The following is a 22,436-nucleotide window of genomic DNA, read 5'->3' on the forward strand; positions in this document are numbered from 1 at the left end:
GAAATGACAAAGCAGAGCTTTAGAAAGACTTAGAGGGAGAAGGCTTGCAGAAACGCAGGAAACACGACCTGAGAAACACAACAAGGCACGCTTTTACAGGTGGTGAGCATGGGGCACTGCTGTAATTGTGGCACAGCTGGACTTCAAGAAAAAGACTCCTGATGCTAAATAAAATCCAGTAATCCTTGACAGCTCCAGGGCAGTGTAGATATCTCTATTCCAAGATCCAAAGAGCTTCCTGAGGAAATGCAAACAGGTATGCATGCAACTGTGGTTCTCTATGTTTCTCTAGATACCATGCAATGCGTGTCTTCTCACCCATCCCTGCAGGGACTGCAAAAGCTTATCATGCATGGAAGCAGATGAGCAAGATTGTGGGGAGCATTCAGCTAGAGGGAAACTTCACCCAAGTCCAACAAAAGCTATTTTGCTTCATAATGAATTGCTCTATCATTCTGAATTCCTCTGTTTCATTATATTTCTATTGTGTTTTCATTACAAGTCTTTGTGAAAACCAAAGAAACTCAGTCAGAAGGTTGGAAAATATGCTGGGCTTAAGCAGATCATGTTTTACCTGTAGCTAAGATTTTAACTGCTATTTGGCAGTGATACATTGATGTCTATTTACATAAATACGAACTAGGGCTAAACCCCAATAATTCCATATGCTTCTGATTTGAGAAGAAGAAATTTTTACTTTTAATGAAGCAGGATATTCCTTGGGGGATGGTGAATTATGTTGTAGGAGGCAAACGCAAGGCCAGGATTACAGTGAAAATAAAGTCAAAGAGGAACTTGTGCAACTTGCTATAGTCAATTTGCTCACGCAAAGTAGACCATGGGCCAAGATGCAACTAAAAACTGAGGAGTGTTTAGCATCAGAGATATTTGACTTAACTAAAATCAGTTCTGAACACAGTAACTAACATGAAATGAAGTAACTCCTAAGTTACACTCTAATTTAGAAGGCAAAAGGAATACAGTCTCTGAGCCAGTCTACATGCCTTGGCAGTGATGGGAAAGGCATCAGACTTCCAGAATGAAATAATGTCTCAGCTTGGCACAGTGGCAGCTGTATTACTAGCTTCCACCAAGTTTGGTCATCCAGCTTAAACTACAAATTTTCAACATATGCGTATTTTTCCCCTCATGACACAAATGTAAAAGTTAAACATTCAACAGTTCAAATCAACTAGTATTTTTAAAAGAAAAATGCCATAAAAGTAATTTAGAACTTAAATTATTATAGATGCCAAGATTTGTCAGAATTTAACAACACACACACATACCCAAAAAACCAACTCCCAAAACAAACAGAAAATCCCCACCTCGATACTAAATGGAAAAGAACATATAGAGCATGGCCCAGAATAAGCAGAAACATCTGAGACGAAGTCCTGAGCAGCATGGGAGCCTTAAAAAGGATTTAGGTCAAAATGATTCTTCCTGGATCAAGTTTGCAGCAATGATGTTTAGAGAAGTGTTGTGCAACTGTTTGAAACTTGTAAAGATGCATCAACCGGAGGGAGTTTAATGGATAGAAATATTTAATGTAATGCACGTATCAAAGCTCATCCAGTTCTGCCGAGTTAGAGTTCTCTAATTGGTTTCCAGGGGACTTGGATTAAGCCCCATCTTGGTAATAAAAATACTATGCAGAAGAATAACTAAAATAAAAAGTCTCCAAGTCTGCTAGGGATATTCCGTGAAGGATAAATACACTTCATCAGCAAGGCAAGCCAAATATTATCCTTTTTACCATGGGCTATTTGTACCGTTAGAATTTTTTTCCCTTAACTCATCTTCAGAGCTGCCACCCTTTCTCTCCAAGAATATTAATGGCAGCAAAGAGCTTCACTGCTTTGCCCTCTACTTTTCCTGCTGAAGTCAGTGTCTGTCTTGCAGCTGACTTGAAGAGCAGCAAGTTCTAGCCTTTTTCTGATTTCTTGGGAAGATGAAAGAATAAAAAGAACAATACATGGCAGATGCTAATCTCATTGTTTGTTCCACGCATCCTGGCAATAAAAAGCTCGGAAGACAAATACACGCCGTGTACTAAGTCTTCTGTATGGTGTGTAAGTTTTCACAAGCACAGTCCCTTCACTACCCTTGGCGATTCTGTCATTTCCTCTCACAACCATGTTGCTAAGGAGAGACTATTATCATTTAATAGTCTTTAACAGGCTGAATCTAAAGTACAGAGAGCCTGAAGATTTCCCCAGGTCATACAAGTGGGTGGCAGCAGCAGTTAACTGATTCTACGTGTGCCAGCTACGTACCAAGCTGCTGTGCTGATCGTCGCTTCTCCTCATTATTATTCTCAACAGAATACATAAAACACAAGCAAGGGAAACAACATTGGGGTCAGGTACGTGGGAAGGACCAGAAGCAGGCTGAAGAGAAAAGTGGAAAATTAAACAGCTGAATACAGGTTTCGGTGCTGACAGAGCGCCACATGAAGCAGGGATGCCTTTCATTTCAGTTTAGGGTACGAATACATCCTGTTATGTAATAAGGTCCTTTTTTTTTTCCTAAGTTATTTGACCATAATGGTAATTTTAATGGCAGTAAATTTCCACATCCAGATGTGCTGAGGAGTTGTTTTTCCCTTGAGTGGTTTAATTATCCTCCAGGCAAAGGCTCGCAGTAACCTTGCATGGCTGAGTCAAAGCCAGGCAGCGGCAGGGTCTGGTCGGCACAGCAGCGCTGCAGGGAAGCCGTGTCACCAGCAGTGACAGTCACTGTGCACCCAGAAGGGAGGAATCTGTGTGAGAAACAAGGACAAGGAGGAAGAAATAAATGTGAAGCTGAACTAGAAAATGCAGAGCAGTGGCATAAGTCAGAAAAACTAAATGTCTTCTGAAAAATGAAAGTTCTGAGGAAGCTTCTGATGTAACTGGAAAATATCTGCATGAGCTGAAACAGTGGCAAATGGGAAAGGGAATGAGTTGTTGTGTGGGCTTGTCCAGGTCCCTACACATACAGCAAACATTTTAGCATCATTGCATTGCAAAAGCACGGGGGTCAGGGTAAAGTAAGGAGCGAGGCATGCCCTTCCTTCCAGTGTGTGCATGAAAGAGATCCCCTGCCCACTGCGCCCTACAACAACCAGTCACACACAGTATCACTGCTGGTGCTTCAAGCCTGCACGGTGATGTGGCCAAGGCCACCCTTGTCACTCCAAAGACAGTCAGCAGTTTACAATAGAGATGCTGTGAATCAGCCAAATAATCCCCGTCTGTGACTGTGTACTACTCAGGCTGAAGGACTTCATCTTGTAGAAAAGGGGACTTGAAGAAGCAACTCCTATTGTGAAGTAACAGAAGAGAAAATAATATCACAGGATTACAAACAGGGATGAATCACACCACACTGCTATTCAATTCTTCTCAGAAACCAGCAAAACCCTGAATAATAAATTAAATAATTTTAAAATCTCACTTACACCTAAGTTCTGGCATTATCTAGAACTCCTAAACTTTACTGGTACAGTCTCACTATGGCTTTTGCATTCCTTGGCAACTAATTTTCTTTATTTTGCTTTTAAAAATCTGCACAATTTCACATTGTGTATGCAGACAAAATTGCCATACATATTGGAAGATTAGGCAGCCAATACCCAATTTCAAAAAAAGGAGAATAAAATGTCTGTGGTTAATAATCCAGATACTTGCTGCTCTCATAACAGCTTCATTTCTGGTCAACAGCATCTCCAACTGACTAAACACAGTCATTGTGGAAGAGAAAGGAACTTGGTATGAAGTCCCATGGGGTACTCCAGCTTTCTGTGGACCATGAAAGCCAGTCACAGGGGCACCTGCGTGTCCTTGTTTATCTACAGACTGAAACTCCTCAGGACTATGCGGCTTGGAAATGAACAGAAAAATAGCACTGTGATGGCAGACACTCATTGCAAACAGTCATCTTTTTTTCAACAACAACCACCAAAAAAATCTATATAGAATAGCTTTCCTTTTCAACCTTCAATTAATTATCTACCTGATCTTCATAGATGTTGTAGCCTCTCTCCTAGTGGGAGACACAACACCAGGAATTTAATTGATGTAATTTCTGTACCTTGGCCCAATAGCAGGACTTAGATATTATTAAAAACTCCTCAAGTAAGGATTTTTGAGGAATGCTTCTGATCTCACTGCAGGTATCAGCACTAAAAGGCAGATTCCTATTGGCTCCCCGATTAGACATGATCTTCCATGGGGACTGTACCAGAACCCAACACACGCAGCAGTTTTCACATCACTGCAGCTGAGGAGCTGTAATTGTGTAGTTGGTTGGAAGAGTATTAGAACCAAATAGATATGATAACTGAAATAACTCAGTTACTACTCATTATTAAGTCATCTAATGAATAAATGAGGATTTAACTATCAATTGTCACAGCCAGTGACAGTAATCTCCAGTACAAATGACGACATCTTAGTTCTCAGAAACACACATCTTTTTTTCCAGCTATTCCCGTCATTTCACTGAGATTCCTTGTAGAGATTACAAATACCTGCGTGTCACCTTACCTAGCTGGCACCATTCTGTTTCCCCCCAAAACAGACAGGAACTTCAATGCTACTCTGCTTCCATATCCCCTTGCTTATCTTTGCATTCCCTGTCTTTTCAGCTTTCTTCCCTCTGTCCTCAGCATCTGCAGAAACCACCACATTCCTGTGCAAGGTCAGTTACACCTGCCGTCATTGCTTCCAAAAGGAACATGCCATTATTTCTGATTTTGCAGGCTTGGATGCACAAGACAGACTCTTGGGATTAAGAAACAGCTTTTACCATCTCATGCACACAGTGGCTTCACATACACCTAGAAAAAACTGTGAAGACAAAGCTGTATTCCAAGAAGCTCATGGCCAACAGAACCCCTACGCACAGCCAGTCAATACCAAGTTCTTGCTCAAGAGGCCACTGTGAATTGAGTTGCACGTATGATAGGAACTAACAAGCCTACAGACATCGCTGTAGCTTTCAGACATTAAAGTGGAAGTCATCTTTCATACATCTTGCTGTTTTCAGCTGTCTATACACAGAGAATACCACCTGCTTCATATCACTGTCAGTCGTAAACGCTGGTCTCCTGCATCTCTCAGCATCACCTTCAAGTGTTTTTAATACAGTCTTGCTTTGGGGTTCTGCAGCAGCTGAAGTATGGGAGATGCTACCCAGCGAGCTGCCAGAGCCTCACGCTTCAGCGAAGCTCTTGGAGCTGTATTTAACTACTCCCTGTAGAGAATGAACGCAGATTGTAACAATCACTGCTGCGTGGAAAATGCTGCGACAAAAGACTCGTCAGATACGCTGTTCTTCCACTTGCCAGGAGCAACTCACTAAGTTCCTTTGGGAATGACTGCAGCCCTCTGCCTCAGTGTTACTTTGTTTTGTTTGGTTGTTTTTTTTAAGTCGGACGGGGCAAAAGATGAGCAAATCCCTACGAATTAGTGAAAAAGCATGTGTGGACTCCGTTTTCTCCTTCTTAGGAAAAAGAATTCCCTGCGTATATGGTTTTAACAGGTAACCTTCCTTCACATAATTGTATTTCAGCTCTGATATTGCAAAAAACCTAAGAAAAATAAGGAACGGCTACCAAAACACGTCTTTTCCCAAAACAAAATGCTGCTCTCTAGTGGAAGATGATGATATGAGCTGATATATTTTTAAGTTTTCATTTTATCCAACACAGGAAACCGTAATTCACTTCCACAAGCACTGACAGACAAGAGTAGTAGGGCGGGTTTGCTTTATTTCAGTCTCTCAGATTGTCCTGCGAGATTTTGGTATTTATTCCTCAAGATAAGTTTCCTATGCATTTATATCAGTACTGTAATCACAGCCAAATAACCTGTCAAGTATTTGTGCATTAAAATATTAATACATTCTCTAATTTGATTCCTTTTTAGTTTTTCTGTTCTTAACGAATACAAAAAAAAACACAGGCCAATTTTTCTTATTTTGTTATGTTATTTTCTGAGTCTGAATACATACCTTTAACTAATAACTTCAAAGATACAATATTTATCATTTACATTCACAGAATTCAGGCAAATATGTAAATCTTTGCCCTGTTTGATATGGGTTTCTACAGACATTCCTTTCGGCAAGCACAGTGAAATAAAATTGAGGAATTGCCTTTTGCAGTGGCACCTTCAGCTTATACTGAAACAGAGCCAACGGGTCAGATATCAAGGAGTGTTTGTCCTGAAGGAACCAAATGTTATCCTACTTGTAGTTAATTTATAAAATACAGCAGTCATTTGCTCTCCCCTTTTTTTTTTTTCCAAGTAGAGATAAAGACAAAAAAGGAATACCCCTCCATACTATATTTCTTCAAGTTATGGACCAAAGCAGCACAGTTCTAGATTTATTCCCAGCTTCCCATATTCACAACAGGAAACCTGTATAGCACGTGCTTCCATTTTCCTATGTCTGCAGATAAGAGACATGTAAAGTAGTTTCCTGACAAACATACTAAGAAAGTACTTCACTTTTTTATTTTAATGAAATGCCTTAAAAAAAAAATTGCTCTCTGCTATTGGTTTACTAGTTCATTTTAAAATTAATTTTTAATTTTTTTTTGCCTGCATACTTCTTGTACCTTAAGTACTTTTCCTATCAAATACAAATACTATGGGGAGAGAATAGTAATTTGTCAAAGGATATAGAATCATACAATGTTTTGGATTAGAAGGGACCTTAAAAATCATCTAGTTCTGACACCTTCCGCTAGACCAGGCTCAAAGCCCCATCCAGCCTGGCCTTGAACACTTCCAGGGCTGGGGCATCCACAACTTCTCTGGGCACCCTGTTCCAGTGCCTCACCACCCTCACAGTACAGAATTTCTTCCTAATATCTAACCTAAACCTACCCTCTTCCAGTTAAGATATACAGAAGCTCCCTCCATCTCCAAGTAGCTACTCAAGAATTTTTTAAAGTCATTATTAAGCTACTCTACTTGTTAGACAGAAAGAAAAGTGGAGATGGAAGGGTTTTTTTTGACCCGCTATACATAAAATCCAAAACTACTAATCTTGAAAGAATAGAAAGGAACAACATGTCTGCTTTGCCATTTACTTAAGACAGAAAACTGTTTTCAAGCTTTAGTGCAAGTTATACAGTGAAGTAGTATTTTCAGTGAATCTCACTCAAAAAAAAAAAAAAAAAAATCAAGGATCAGTTTGTAAATAATGACTTACCAAGGAGTTTTTAAGCCCGACAACAAAAACTAGAAAGAGTTTACATTTCTTTTAAAATAGATGAAAAATATGAAGAAAATAGAAAATCAAGATATGGATATTCATAACTAATGTAATGAATTTTTGTAGCAAATTCTTAACTTAAAAATACGCCATCAGCAGTTCCGATATGAATCCGGCTTCCCATCTCAGGCCACCCACTTGCAGCCGGCCTCGCCGCTGAGCGGCTGCACCATTGCCTATGCAGTTCATACTGGGGATTCTTCAGCAACCCTGCTCTTCTGAGTTCAATGTCTATGTCCTACAGCAGCTGGATGATGTTGAAAATTTTAAGGGCATCTGGTGATCAAATTTGAATGATAGCACCTAATTGTTCCCACAATGTAGCAGCTACAGAGTTTAGCATTAACTTCGCAAGTGTTTTTACTGTAATAAGTACACAAACAATTCTGAGACATCATAAATGAATCAGTGATGCTTTTCACACAAAGGCATGTTGGCTGTCTGGGATGTTCTGTTCTAGGGCTTCTACTGTTACCTAATAATTTTCAGAAATAAAACTATTTCTTGAAAATTTACATTTAACTTAGTATTTAATTTCAGTTAGCATATTAATTAGAAAACAGAGGAAAATGTGCAAAATACTATTTATTTTTATAAATGAAACATACAGTAAAGATAAAAAAAAATTACTAAATACATAAATTTTAGGAAATAACCCAAAGTTTCGTTTCTCTGACCATTAAAACTGACCCTTAAAAAGCTGCTTATGAGCAAAATCCAACAGCTAATTCATTTACTGATTGTACAGAAAGCCCAAACAATAATTACTAATTCAGAATACTGTTGAAAACAATCTATTTTTGGCTTGAATACTTAAGTGCATAGCCTGCTCAGAGGGCAAGACATGTTTATATTTACTTGAACCAAGATGGTTTTATATTACATATTAATTCACTTTGTAAATACCTGAGATTTAAGCTCAATAAATCTCAAATGTCTTAATTAAGCAAATGAGGGAGATGGAAGTTAGGTCATCCATAAATTAATTATGCACAAATATAATGCATCAATAAACAAGCACAAGGTTTACATTTTCTTTATCTCAGCCTCTTTTTATTCTCATATTAAAGACAACAATAACAGATGTAATTTACTGAATATTTTTAACAGTTGTGTACAAGAGAGGAAACCCACCATTTAAATAACCACACTTCACTAAATTCACAGGAAAAAAAAAAAAAAAAAAAAAAGAAAAAAAAGGAAGGTGGTTACTCATTCCATACAAACCCCACCCATTTACCCCTTCAGAAGAATCTTTATTCACAACAATACCAATCACTTTCAGTAGCATTTCCCATGATAAAATTAAGTACTTATCCCCAGGAAAGGTTTATGAGTTTTCTCTCCATTTGGCCCCTACCTGTCTTATATCTTTAATAAGAAATAGAGCTAGACTTCTACACAGACAAATCAGTAAGTGTTAATCTCACCGAGATCACAAAGACAACTTTAATTTATTCTGAAATTTACACTGTTAAAAGGGAGCAGATAATAAATGCATTACATTCTCAATCTTTACCCTGCCAAAATCTAGGCAAAGTGTATCTTAGTATCACATTGAAAATATAAAATAATTTGAAAATAGCTATGTTGAATTTCACATCAGGTCTTCTCTGCATGGAGGATGACTTAAGAAATAAACACACTGGCACCCTAAGACTTAAAATAACAGATCTACATTCTCTGAATGTAGCCTTACACTTTTATTTTGGTTGCTACGGGAAGACAAACTGCAGCACAGACCAATTCATTTTCAAAGGCTAGATCATTCAGCAGCCTGCTTTTACTTCATGAGTACACAAGTGCAGCTCTTCTTTCTTTATTTTGTTTCTCTTTGGCCTTGACCCATGCTACGAGCACACTGAATATTCAACACTGCTGACAAGAAAACACTAAGATACCTTCCCTCCACAGCACCAAAGTCAATTTAAACGGACTACACTGAAATAACTTAAAATCTATGTTCATTCTGAAAACTGCTCTAGTGGGCTAAAGATTAAAATACTTTCAAATTATTTCATGGCAATACTTGAAAACAGCTTACCTTTCTATTTCTACTTTACATATTAAAATTAAACTAGGCTGTTCAGATGATCCTGCTCAATTATGAAACTTTCCCAAAACTAAGACTGCTGTAAATTACAGATTCCAGCAGTATAATAGCTGCTATAATATGAAAAACTATAATTTGTAATGTTCCTACAACAGCCTTCTCAAAATTTAGTAACAGCTTTACAATCTGCAGCTTCTTGCAGGTACATACCAAATCAGAATCCTGGGGAGGAAAACTGTTTACTGCATAGCAACTTGGGCTAGAAGAAAAACAATTAAAAAAACCACACATGCAAAGAGCAAATCAAATATTTCAAACACTTTCAACAGCACTCCGGAAGTTTAACTCAGTATGAATTAACCAGATACTCAGTTCTGGCTTTTTGAAGTCTCTCTTCTTAACAGCTATAGATTAACCTCTGCAGTGCCTGTTGAAAAGCCATTTCCAATTGCACTTTTTGCAAGCTCACCAAACTCCTTGCAGTTTGTTTTTTTTTTTTTAAATCAAATCTGAATAGTCGTGTCCAATATTGAGACACTAACAACTTCCATCCATTAACATTAACACCAAGATCTAATTCTAGTGCATGAAAACAAAAAAATTATCAGTTGAAACCCACTTCAAATTTATTTCCACTCTCTGGTGCAGAGAAGCCTCTCCTTTCAGGGTCTGTACTAACCACAGATGGTAAACAATGGGGCAATTCTTTTTGATAGTATTTCACTTCCCAGTTCATAGTTATTGAGACACATAAAACTAATAATATAAATTTCTTAATTTAAATTATATTTTCTTGCTATTTCTTGTTTGGCTCTCTTGTATTATGTCCAAGTGCTATGTAACAACGGGAATATGAAATTCATTATTATCAAATATCAGAGGCCTCCTAGGAGGGGTTGATTCTTTATCTGCTTTGTGCAACAGTTTAAAAAGTCCTGTTCCAATATTCATCGGAATTCCCATGATGATGCATTCAGAAACACCTAGAAAAAAAAATATTCAAAGATGTTGAACATCTGAAGAGTAAGGATTTACAGAACTGTTTTATTTGCCCATTCTATATACACATATCAAATCTCCTTGAACCTCACATGTAAAGACCAAGGTCTCTCCACTACATTAAGTTAAGTGTTATGGTCATCAGATCAGTACGTTATCTAATCTGTGTTTTTTAAATTCTAGATAGAAAAAATTCAATCAAACGTAAAGAGTTTCTCTAGCTATGAAAAAGCTTCAAAAGGTTTGCTTTCTGATAAGACACATTCCACTCCGTGCCAACAGCAGAAGATGCGAGGCAAAGTTATTCTATGTTCATTCTCTGACTCAGTGCTCAGACTTCAGTCACATCTGGCCAAGTTCCCTTGAAACCCCTGCAACTTCCCAGTGAAAGCGGCCTACTCACTATTTCAGCTATACCAGATTTTGCAGTTTCATTATTCAGAAAGTGCTTGTTTTGAATGTAAAGACTTAGTCTGTCCCAATTATTTTTGATAGCTGTAATACTTATCACAGCAATATGCTGACACATTTCTACGCCAAATCTACTGATGTATACAACTTTTCCAAACAATGTTCCACATTAAAAGCACGCTATCAGATACCAGTGATTTTTTTCCTCGACATACTTTTATAATCCAAATGATGCTTTTGCACATTCTCAGAAGAATATTGTCCTTCACATATGTGTTTAAGAAAACAACAATAAATAGCTGTACCTTTGAATAGACAAAGGATGAAAATAAATTTGCTTAAAATTCTGGCAAGATTTGATTGGTAATTTAAATGTATATGAACAAAGATTCTGTATTTTTGCTTTAAGACCATTGCTGCATTTCTACAGCATATTTTCCAACATTATGCACTTAATCTGGTGCAAAATAGAACACTTAAAAGTCACTCTCTATTTTGGTCTCTAAAGCATGCATGTTAAAAAGGTTAAAGGAAATAGCTTTCTAACACCTAGCAGAATAAAACTTAGCAGGTTTTGCACAATAACCTTTCAAGCTGAGCCAACCTCTGAACCATGGAAACGGCATTTAGATTTTGGGCATCCATCTTCCCATGTAGTACTTCCATGCATACAACCAGAAGCCCTTCCTCACCACCTCCGTTTTGCTTCACGGACCAAGTAATCGTTTGCAGCATGTGACAGCAGTCACGTATAGCAGGAGATGTTTGGACAGAACATGCTGCTCTAACAACCAAGTGAACGTTGCATACCTGCTCAGACTAATGTGTACTAGAGGCCAATGGCAACCACCTCGGACAGGTGAAGAGAATCATGTCACGGACGGCAGAAGAACTGCCAGGAGAGCATGCTCCACTCTAATGACCATCCAAGACTCGTCCAGTGCAATGTCTTCTAACACTCCCAGTTATATATATATATAGTAGATCTAAGCATCTGTCTGACAGCTATGAGCTGCTGTTCTTGCTGTCAGCTGGAAGAAGCTAGGTAGAGATGAAGCCAGTTGCACTGCTCTTATTGCAAAGTTTATTTTTGACACTTCCTTTCCAGACCACCTCCTCATAAACGAGCATCACAGGAGTCATCCGTAGCTGTCTGTTCCACTCTTAAGTTAGAAATGATAGCCCTGTTGGCTGCTCTTTGGGAAAGGGACAGGAAGGTAAACTGCCTGCATCTCTAAGCAATGGCTTGCAGACAGTAGCACTTCCTGCTGATCCTGCTTCCAACATCCAGTGGATGCTGCTGGAACTGGATGTACTCCCCTGCTCTAGTTTCAACCCACTCGTGAAAGGTGGCATCAGCAATTCTCAACAGAAAACGCTTGTCTTTATGTAGGTAAAGCATTAATCGGCTGTTCCCCATTTTCTCGGGGCAAAAAAAAAGCATCTTGCAAGACAAAAGGGATTAAAAGACTACATGGTCCAAAAATACATCCCTCATTCAGGAGAAGCATTGACTTAAGACGCCATTCAGTTCAGCACCAATAGTTGATTTGGGGTACATATGCATTTTTCTTGGCAACATTTATGATTTTTTCCTGCTCTGGAGATGCAAAACCATAAATGTGTAAGAGTCTCTTTTCACAGCAACGCAGAGATAACTAGTGATGACTAAGTTAGGCAGCTGCACAACACTTTTTCATATAAGCAAGCCAGTATCACCTCTTCGGTTCTGGAACACAGACAACAATTTTCTGTTTTGTCCATTGCATTTCCTTATTTGAACTAAAACATTTATACAGAAGGCAACATGAAAAAGTCCTTGGTTTCCACATTATTCAAAACAAGATTTTACCAACTCAGAGGGGACTTTGGAAAAACATTTTATTTTCCTTACTGTCCAGGATGAAATCAGTCTCCCGTAGGATCTTTACTTTAATCATGGGCAAATAATAATTAAAAAATAAAAATCCCTCTCACGTGGAATGCTGGACAGCCAGAAAGTGGTAGAGTTTTTAAAATACAAACTAGTACTAGAAAAGTTTCTAACAGACTCCAGCGATTCAGAAAATACACTGTCCACAAAGCATCATTTCAAACTGAGTGTACTCTGTAAGACCACCTAGAAATACATACAAACTAGTAAACCGTAACATATTACATTCATATGTTTATACTTCATTAGCACCTAGAAACTCCAATTGAGTGGTTACAGCTCCAGGATGGCAGTCTATATAGAAACAGATGATGAAGAGGGTGAAACCTGCTTGACTTTTCCTTTTCTGTTTAACCTACTAGGTAGAGACTTGTTAACAAGTCATTCCAAAATGTAAGTATCTTAAAGGAGATTTAAATCTGAGAAGAATGGGGGCAAAGGAGTTTAAAAAAAGAAAAATTATTTCAATTCCAAATATTAGAGTACATGGCAGAAATGCAATATTAAGACAAATAGAATGACAAAATTAATCTATTTGAATTTTGTTTGACTGTATGCATATGTGTATGCATGCACATATGTATGTATACATGTATTTTTCAACTCTTATCAGATTCTTTCACGAATTTGGTGATTCAGAGAATGTTAATGAACTTAATTTAAAACTGAAGAACAGATATTTAAAAGGAACTTCTCAGGACAGAGATCTCTGTTCTGTTAATGCATGGAGCACTAATAAAAACGGCTTCTAATTAAAAAACAAACAATTTTTATCTAAATAGATCAGAACTAATCAAAGAATTCAAGAACTTTCCTTTTCTGTTTATTTCTAGGCACAACTAACAAATCACAATCATTGTGCACAGTATGACATTCACCTATGCTACCTGAGACATATATGTCTTCCTACTTAGTAGGAACAAAAACGAAACCTAAATACTGAATGAGTTACTAGATTCCTTAATCAGGTCTAGGTGCTGAAGATACACAAACTTTCACAACTGAACAAACAGAACTACTGACAGTGGGACAAATTTTCTGGTATTTCACTCAGCTATATGGTGACAAGTAAAACCAAATTACTACAAGCCTACTTGAAAAAACATACAACAGAAGTCCAGCTGACTTCAAGATCTCTGAATTTAGATTGTATGTAGAGAAACATCCACCAAACTTCTAGGATCAAGAAGTATGGATCAGCCTCAGACCTGAAGTTTATGACATGTAAGCTGAACAGAAAGCTTAACAAGGGCAAAAATCCAATGCTTTGAAAATGTTTACAGATGATGGGTAAAGACCACAAACTGCAACAGAATTTGCAATACCTACCACAAACAGAATCCTTCTGTCCAAAGTAGGCAGCATCAAAGAGATGGTCTGCAGTCTTTTCAAAAGAAGCCAGCATCAACACACTTTCCTTCATTTTTGCCAGTCCAAACCTAGTAATGCCCAGCACTTCACCCTGGATTAACAAAAAAACCCAAAGAAAGACTATCACAACAGTGGCTGGAGGTCAGTTATGTTTGCGAAAGAAGCAAACCAAGTGAACAACACAAATGTAGTTTTTCTTCTAACAAACACATGAAACTAGTAAGTGAGAAGGTTACTATCTACAATATCCCAGTGTCACAATATGCTGCTTCACAGTTAAACATACTGAAGTTTAATAGTTTGGTAGCAATCAAATAGAAGTGATTATTCACATACAACAGAAGCTGTTAAACGGTTAATAGATTTTTTTTTAAGAAAGCAAAATATTGGAAAGATTGAAAGTAATATGGCCATGAGAAAAAACAAACAATTAGAAAGCAGTTGCTGAGCTACAAACTTCAGTGGGGTCTGAGAGCACTATGCTGAAGCTACTGCCTATTGTCTACTGATAAATCTAACTTCAGCTGTCATGAGATTTTGGATGTTGTTAAATCTTCATTTTTCTACTCTCCAGAAAAAAACTAATTAGATTTTTTAACTAACTTGGTTTATTTCTGCCTCTAACAAACATCCAGATTATAACAGATTGTGCACAGAAGCACAAGTCAGAAGTACAGACAAAAGAATGCATGCTAGGAGCCCAACAAGTGTAAAACACTGCACTCTGATGCCCTTTTCCACTATTGTGTTGCAGCTCCACACAGCCAGCTCTGGGGACTGCTGCAGCTCAGCACAACAAAGCACTACAGTTTTCAGAGAAGTCAGAACTCCTTCATCCATTCTACTCAAATTAAACCCTTGCACTCTGGCAGACAAAGTGGAAAATCTTACTTCACTAAGTGTACTCAAATCTAAAAAACAAAACGGATGTGAAGGAAAGAAAGTCAATCAATAAAGAACAGATACGATTTTCTACTAAGAAGTTCTGGAAGACTGTTCATACTCTACATGTAATCTGATTCCATTTGTAATGTCTGTACCCTTTGACTCTTATATACAGTGCAGCTGCTATGAACCACACCCCATGTGGTTTTTTACACAGCAATCCTTAAATTGCATGCATGGTTACCCAAACAGTCCATTTTCATACCACAATTTTTAGGATTCCTATTTCCAATATGAAATTATGATTCCCTACTCATTATATCAACTATTCTCAGTCAAAACAAACCTTCTCCCCACTACCCCCAACAACGAGATTAATTAAGCATTTTGTTTGATATACAAACAACAGTCTTTGGTCAGTATAACTTATAATTCTTTAAACCTATAACTGATTTCTATCTCCCTAGCTCACTCGTCCTTGTCAAACATGGTAAAATTCATCTGTATAAACAGGACAACGTAACATTTAGAAAAAGCATAGTACAAACCTTGTAAGTCATTAGATCAGACAGCAACATAACATGTCTCCTGTCAATGCTCATACCATGGTTCACCATTGTATACTGAATCTCATTGATAATGGTCGTCCGAGCAGCTTCAATTCCTAGTGTCTTCTCTACCTACACAAGAGATTACGTTAGATTAATGAAGAACCAAATGCTTGGAGCAGGTATATTCCTGGAATAAAATAACATCTGATCTCAGATAATACTCTATTTCCATTACTAGTGTTTTGCATTTCTGCATTTTCAAAATATCTATAGATAAAGCTTCTTTGAAGTGAATAGTGCTGCCAGTCGAATTATTCTCTTGTGTTAATACGTTCTGACAACTATTCGTGAAATCAAGCTTGATTAGATATCAGCTGCTGCATCTGAGCACAAACAAGCACTTGTAATCAAAAATGCTGTGGGGAAAAACCCACAGTACACATTTGAACATTACCTCATAAGTGTTGTTAGAGGACGTTTTTGTTCCTTTCACTCCATGAGTAGCCATAACAGCTCGCAGGTTATCACCTTCAACGAGAAGTTTATACTTCTCCTTTCCACTCTGTTCATCAATATGAATGACAGCTCGGGAAACCTCTGGTATACCTTGCACTACAACCTGCACAAACAAACAAAAAAACCTAGTAACTTTGATGTGTACAGTAATGCAGTATAAAAGGGTAACCCTTATCAGCATTTAAACCTATTGAAAAGCTGCACTCTTTGGAGTAAATGCTCAATTAAAATATACATGAAATAGGATTTCCTGCTCTTAAACATACTAATGCAAATGTGACATTCACACTGTATTATAAACCTTACTCACTACCTACATTTTATATTTTATGCCAGATATCCTTCCTCAGACCTGGGCCTCTGAATGTTGGTAGAGCCATACAACTGATACAGCATCCTGCCAATAATAAGGTTCATTTATTACTATTTTTAAAATCCAAAGCGGACAGTCTCCTCACAGAGAGCGACAAAAAAGCCAGATACTGTCACGTTGTTCAACTCTAGATGCAGCTGGAAGAAGATATAACTATTTCATACAACTGCTGCATTCTGAATGCTTCAATGAATGTTGCAAGGAAAGTATTGAGGCTTCAATTTTATTCATAAAGATTATTAACAGAGGCTTAGTTTCAGCTGTAAAGCAATCTGAGTTATGGACTCAGCTTATCTTCACTGTCAATACTGACAAGAATTATTTTGTCTTCCCACCACAGAAGCCCAAGTTATTATTACTGATTACCTCCCACAAAAGCATGAGACAGCCTTTGTTTTTACCTTTGGTAGTTCCTCCTTCAGGGACTGCAATACATAATACATTGAACTCTTGCTATTTTCGCGAGGGGTCACACATACAACTGCTTCTCCATGGACAGCAACATCCCCAGGCTTTACTCTGAGTTTAGATATGCAAATAGAGTAGCGCACAGTCTCTGCATTCACCTGTAGCAAAAGTCAGCCGGCAAACATCAGGGTACCTCTCTTAACATAAATCTGCTCAAATACATGCAGCAGTCTTTTAACAGAATATAAAAAAGTGGAAAGTAGAAAAATAGACAAAAAATGTTAACTCATAAAATGCATGCAATACTACCCTATGCTGAAGGTACCCGCCTGTAAGTTACGTAACCATCAGAAATGGCATCCTTGTATTTAAGCAAGACACCAAGAACTGAATGGATGTTCTCTCACTTCCAAATAAAGGAACTATTATCCACTTTACAAGGAGAGGAAAAAAAAAAAAAAAAAGGAAAAAAATTCCAGGCGTAATGTAGCCATAGGACCTTCTTAATTTACTTCTTTTTTTTTTTTTTTTTTAAACTTCCACTGGTCTGATTTCTGTTACTGAGGCAGCATTAAGAAACCCTTTGGAACTCAGCCAAGGCATATTCTGCTTATGAACTGAACAACTCACCTCTAATCTCAGCAGTCTAATACGCTCTAAAGATAACTTCACTAGGATGAAACAATCATCTGGAAGAAACACTTCCTCTATATATTCTGAAATCTTTAAGAGATAAGGATGACATAGTTAGTGTGTGAAAATAGTTAAAATGCCCCATAGCAACTGGCTAATGTTTACATTTAAAGCATCAACAATAACACAATTTTTCCTACCTCTCCTAATAAAGTTTTCTCAATTCTTCCTTTAACCAGACGGGCAAAATCAGGATCATCATCTGTGTCCAACTGCGCTGTTATAATAGGTGTGCTACAAAGAATAAACACACACAAAAAACAGTTAGGTAATTGCTCACATAGATTACAGATGGTGATCTGAATTGCAGCTTGCCTTATGGAACCTATCTCATCATCTAGAGTAATATTTAATAAGACGAAGAGACCTTCAGCTTCCCCAGATACATTTAAGAAAATTATTGTTCATGTACTTCAGGCTGGTAAAAACAAGTATACACGCAAGAAACTACAACACAACAACGAGCGACTCTTTTCATGGTGTACATCATTTTAGTATTATTTAAGTGTGGCTTCAGGGATACCTAGGGATAGATACGCTTCAACTACCACTAACGATCAGAAAGTTTAACAATATATAAGAGATGTCTAACAGATTATTTAACTTACTAAGTATCCACTTTACCTCATTTGATTTCCAGAAAACTAAAACTTGTCTTCTCTCTGTCCCTAAGCATCACTTAGTTGAAAAGATAATAATTTTTTCTTGCTTGGGTATTCTATGGATTCAATGTTGTCTAGTATATTACTGAGAGCATAGGAATGCTACTGCATATTGCAAATTTATCCATCAGATTTAACTTAAGCAAATGGAAAAACCAAATTAAAACCACGTTAGTACCTAATAGCCTTTGAGGCATTAATGATTTCTTTGATTCTTGGCACACCCAAAGTAATGTTCATTGAAGCAACACCAGCAAAATGGAAAGTCTTCAGAGTCATCTGCGTGCCAGGCTCACCAATACTCTGCGCACAAAGAGCTCCTACTGCAGAACCAGGCTCCATCTGTGCCCTGATAAAGAAATTATCACATAAAAAAAATATAAAAGGCACACAGCACTCAAAAAGGCATAAAATCCTAAGCGAGCAAAGAGAGATATTATTCTGGTAGATATATGAGAAGTTCGTTAATTTTTATTTTTTAATAAGCAAACAGGAGACGGGTTAAAAGGTCACCAATACTCAAGACACTGATCTCATGCAAGGCAAGAGAATGCCCTGTCATACAGGTATTCCACAGATGCAGTGCAACATCCATAACACAAAACAAAACCCTTGTCCTCCTCCTCCTAAGCATCAAGCAGTAGATTCAAAATTCCCCATTCAGTGCAATTCCATACACTAACATTTCCAAAACTCACCTTTCTATGTTTAAACACAAGAGACCTTTATTAAGTCTTATTTAAGAAATTATTATGCAGAGTACTTTTAAGCAGAACAAAATCCAGATACTAATGCCTTCTTGTTTTCATCTTATTCAAACACCCTATACTGATGACCTATTTTCCCTTTAAGTTATGCATGTAATTGGCTCATTCCCACATTTGCCCCTTTCTAAGATATATGTACTTTAAGAACTGGTTGTTCTTACAGGACAAAAAAAAAAAAAAAATGAAGGCCACTACATTACACCATGTGATCTCAAAATGAGACCTGAAGAGTAGTTTACATTCTCCCCTATAATTTTGTCCAGATCCTGCAGTTAAAATTCTTCAGCTTGCACAGAGCGCAATATGCTCTGCTTTTTCTAGAGCAAATAGAACCTCTGAACTTAAGGAACAGTACCACTTCTTAAATCAATCTAACTTGTAGCAGCTTCTTCTATTGTCATTGATGAGCTCTTACCAAGTAAAAATGCTCTCTAATAGTTATTTAGCTTGTAACAGCTAAAGGAATTAATTCTGGGTGACAGCAAAACAAAACTATTTACCTAGAGATCATTTTTTTCAATATTATCTTGAGATCTCTTTACGTTCATGTAATATATACCGAAAAATTGATGATACCCCAGCTGAGAGATTTCTCCTCGTAAAATGACAATCATCATAGCAATTAGATCCTTTCCAAGAGTACCACCTTTCAGTTGTCAGATTAGCGTAACATCGTATCCTAAAACAACCTACTACAGTAAAATAGGCAATTCATGTTTAAAACACTTAAGACAAACTTAAGCAAGTAATCCAAGTAACCGAAAGCAGAAAACTGGTAATTCCTTTAAAATAATTAAGTTAAAAATTTAACATATACACAAATTTTCTAGACAAAGAAAAAATATTAGTAAACAATTGATACAGGTGAGCATGAAGCCACAAAGCAGATGTCACCAATGGCTACATGCCAATGACCAAATCCAAGCAGTTTAAGTAAATGAAACAACTCTCGATGGATAAGAAGAAATGAAAACATCCACACTATCACTATCTTATTAGAAACCAAGAATAACAAACAAAAGGCTCCTAGAAGTGCCTAACAGATTCAAGAACATATTAACACAAAATGTGATATAAGTCTTCACACCTTGTGTAGATCAAGATTCATATGGATTTGAAACTCATCTATTCAGACATTATTTTGCATGGACTGTTTGGAGGTTTGGAACAATCTCCTGCAAGAGGGGGAGAAAGGGAATACGTCTGCCTTAACAAGCAGGTAAATTGCGACACTTTTTTTTTTTTTTTGGCATTCCACCTTTGTCTAGCAATGTTTATATCATTGGGGCCAACTGTTTCTTATTTATTGGTATCGCACTCAGAACAAAACCACCATGCACGCAGTAAAAATAACAAAATACACTCCTAGATTGCAAACAAAGCAACTGGAGGTGGATGAGGATAAACTGAGAGAAAATAACAGGCTAAACACTTACCTCATGTATTTGTCCCTACAAGTCTCCAGAAATTTCTCCAATTGTGTTGGAGTAATCCTATCCAACTGATATAAAACTTGTGGCTGAAAAGAGAACAGAAGAGTTGGAAAAGCAACAGCTTATGAAGATTTAAAATAACTACATAATTCCTCCCTTGAAACTGTTTACCTCTGTTGTGCCATTGTCGTTAATGCCATACTTGTCCCTAGTTTTTTTAATCTTCTCAGAAACACCTTTGATGAATTTTTTAATTTCCTGAAATTACATTAAAACACCAGTAAGCAAAGACGTGATCTTCGTATCAAAGTCTTCAGCAGTCAATTATTCGCTCAGAGCTCTGAGCTCCATTTATCTCAAGATAAATTGTACATTTACAATAATAACGTTCACAATATTAAGAGAGGAACATCAAAACTTAGATACACATATACACTAGAATTTAGCAAACCAGATTCACTCTTGTGTAACCACAAATTAGTAGCAGTACATGAGGAATACGGTCCATGCTAAATAAAAGTATCCTTCCTGAGCACACATTGAAAACTTCAGAGAATTGACTTTGGTTGATCTTTCCTACCCAGCACTTAGTGAAACTGATTCTACCACCAAAAAATAATGACCAAAAAAAAAAATCAAATCAAAATTCTTATTTTCTCTGTATACTGACACAAACTAATTCTCACTGATTTCTCAGTATTCCAAGTAAGTCAAAAGTGGAAAGACTGTGCCAAAAGTGGAAGTATATTCTCTATGCTGTGGAGAGGTCTAACATATAACTGCATTTAGCATGTAGTACTACCTAAACCTTCCACTCTTCTACCAGGTTTACCCAGAAGTAGTTCCAGCAGTCTTTACTGGAACAAAAATTGAAACCATGTCAGAAAAATACCCAACATTTCTATGAAACATCACTTGGACATTATGCTTTGGATATAAATATGCACATTAGAAGTAATGAAATTTGAGGTCCATAATTAAACTGTTCTATAGAATAGTCAATATCACAACAAAGTTCAAATGAAAGAACCGACAAGAGAAGTATGCTGCTGGAAGGGATGCTTCAACTTGTTTCCCCACTTGGATGACAACAGGATGCATTCATACATTTCTAGCCCTTTTGGCCTGCAGTAAGTCATATTAATACAAGAATGAAATATTTTTCCATTTTACAGGTTCCTGACCCTGAAATCTTAGCATAAAATATATAATTTATTTCTTAAAATAAGTGTTAAGTAACAATGTGGTATTAGAAAAATTAATCTTTTTACTACAGGTGCACAGAATAAAGCAATATTGCAGAACTTGCAGAAGATCACCCAGACCATTTGATCTAGAGAAAAAAACTCCAAAATATTAAGGAGAGAGTTTAAAAGTAATTCAAGAGAGAATTCTTCTTTTGTGGAGGGGCAGGAAGGGAGGAGTGGAAGGGGAAGAAGGCAGAAGGTGTAACACTAACTTTTCCCTCCAGAATGCTTAAGACTAAGTTATTTCAAATTTTCACCTATTCACATAAAACCAGGGGACAGAAGTAATACCCACACTACCACCAACTCCTCAAAAGAAGCTCTCATACTGGCTGAAGATTTAGCCATGCGGTCATATGGGAAAAGGGCAGACTTAAGACTAAAACAGCATAAGACTGCAAATAGCATTATGGCAAACTATTTATTGTCACCTTTTCTTGTTTGACAGTCCCCAAATACCAAATTAATTAAAAAAAAAAAGCAAAAACAAAACCAAAAAAAACCACAAACAAAAAAAAAAAAACAAAACTCCAGCACACTAAGCCATTATATATCATTCTGAATTGTAAAAATAAGGTACTCAAATGATAAGTTATTTCCATGCACTACAACCAAAAAAGAAAGGTGAGAAATAAAAGATAAATCTCTGAAAAGATTTATTTTTAACTGTCCAAAGTTTCATTCATGGACAAGAACTAAAAGAGGAAATGACCTATTCCTTTCAGCTTTCAATTATCTGTTGGCAGTTTATCCAAACTATGGATTAATTTATGCTACAAATAGAAAGAAAACATAGCTCACTCTTTGCTGAGCCTGTCTGTCTCTATGGAGTTATCATCTTCAGCACAACACTGTCCTCTTT

At 37.0% G+C, this 22,436-nt stretch overlaps 1 protein-coding gene across 2 annotated transcripts in view; it reads right to left on the bottom strand.

Moving 5' to 3' along the window:
- Positions 1 to 8,760: 8,760 nt before the first annotated feature.
- The window catches only part of POLR3A (RNA polymerase III subunit A), a 37,731-nt gene continuing 24,055 nt past the window's right edge, over positions 8,761 to 22,436 (bottom strand). The window contains exons 22-31 of one of the 2 annotated variants that reach the window (XM_086752338.1): positions 20,499 to 20,585; positions 20,331 to 20,413; positions 18,306 to 18,476; positions 17,606 to 17,699; positions 17,403 to 17,495; positions 16,766 to 16,930; positions 15,930 to 16,094; positions 15,473 to 15,604; positions 13,998 to 14,130; positions 8,761 to 10,308 (exon numbers count right to left, since the gene is read on the bottom strand). In XM_086752338.1, coding sequence (XP_086608464.1) covers positions 10,160 to 10,308; positions 13,998 to 14,130; positions 15,473 to 15,604; positions 15,930 to 16,094; positions 16,766 to 16,930; positions 17,403 to 17,495; positions 17,606 to 17,699; positions 18,306 to 18,476; positions 20,331 to 20,413; positions 20,499 to 20,585 — 1,272 coding nt within the window. In that variant the 3' untranslated portion in view covers positions 8,761 to 10,159. The remainder of the gene's footprint in view (positions 10,309 to 13,997; positions 14,131 to 15,472; positions 15,605 to 15,929; positions 16,095 to 16,765; positions 16,931 to 17,402; positions 17,496 to 17,605; positions 17,700 to 18,305; positions 18,477 to 20,330; positions 20,414 to 20,498; positions 20,586 to 22,436) is intronic. The other variant, XM_086752339.1, reaches the window with a different exon arrangement.

Source organism: Chlamydotis macqueenii, chromosome 7, assembly GCF_036417535.1.
Source record: "Chlamydotis macqueenii isolate bChlMac1 chromosome 7, bChlMac1.mat, whole genome shotgun sequence".
In the NCBI taxonomy this organism is placed as follows: domain Eukaryota; kingdom Metazoa; phylum Chordata; class Aves; order Otidiformes; family Otididae; genus Chlamydotis; species Chlamydotis macqueenii.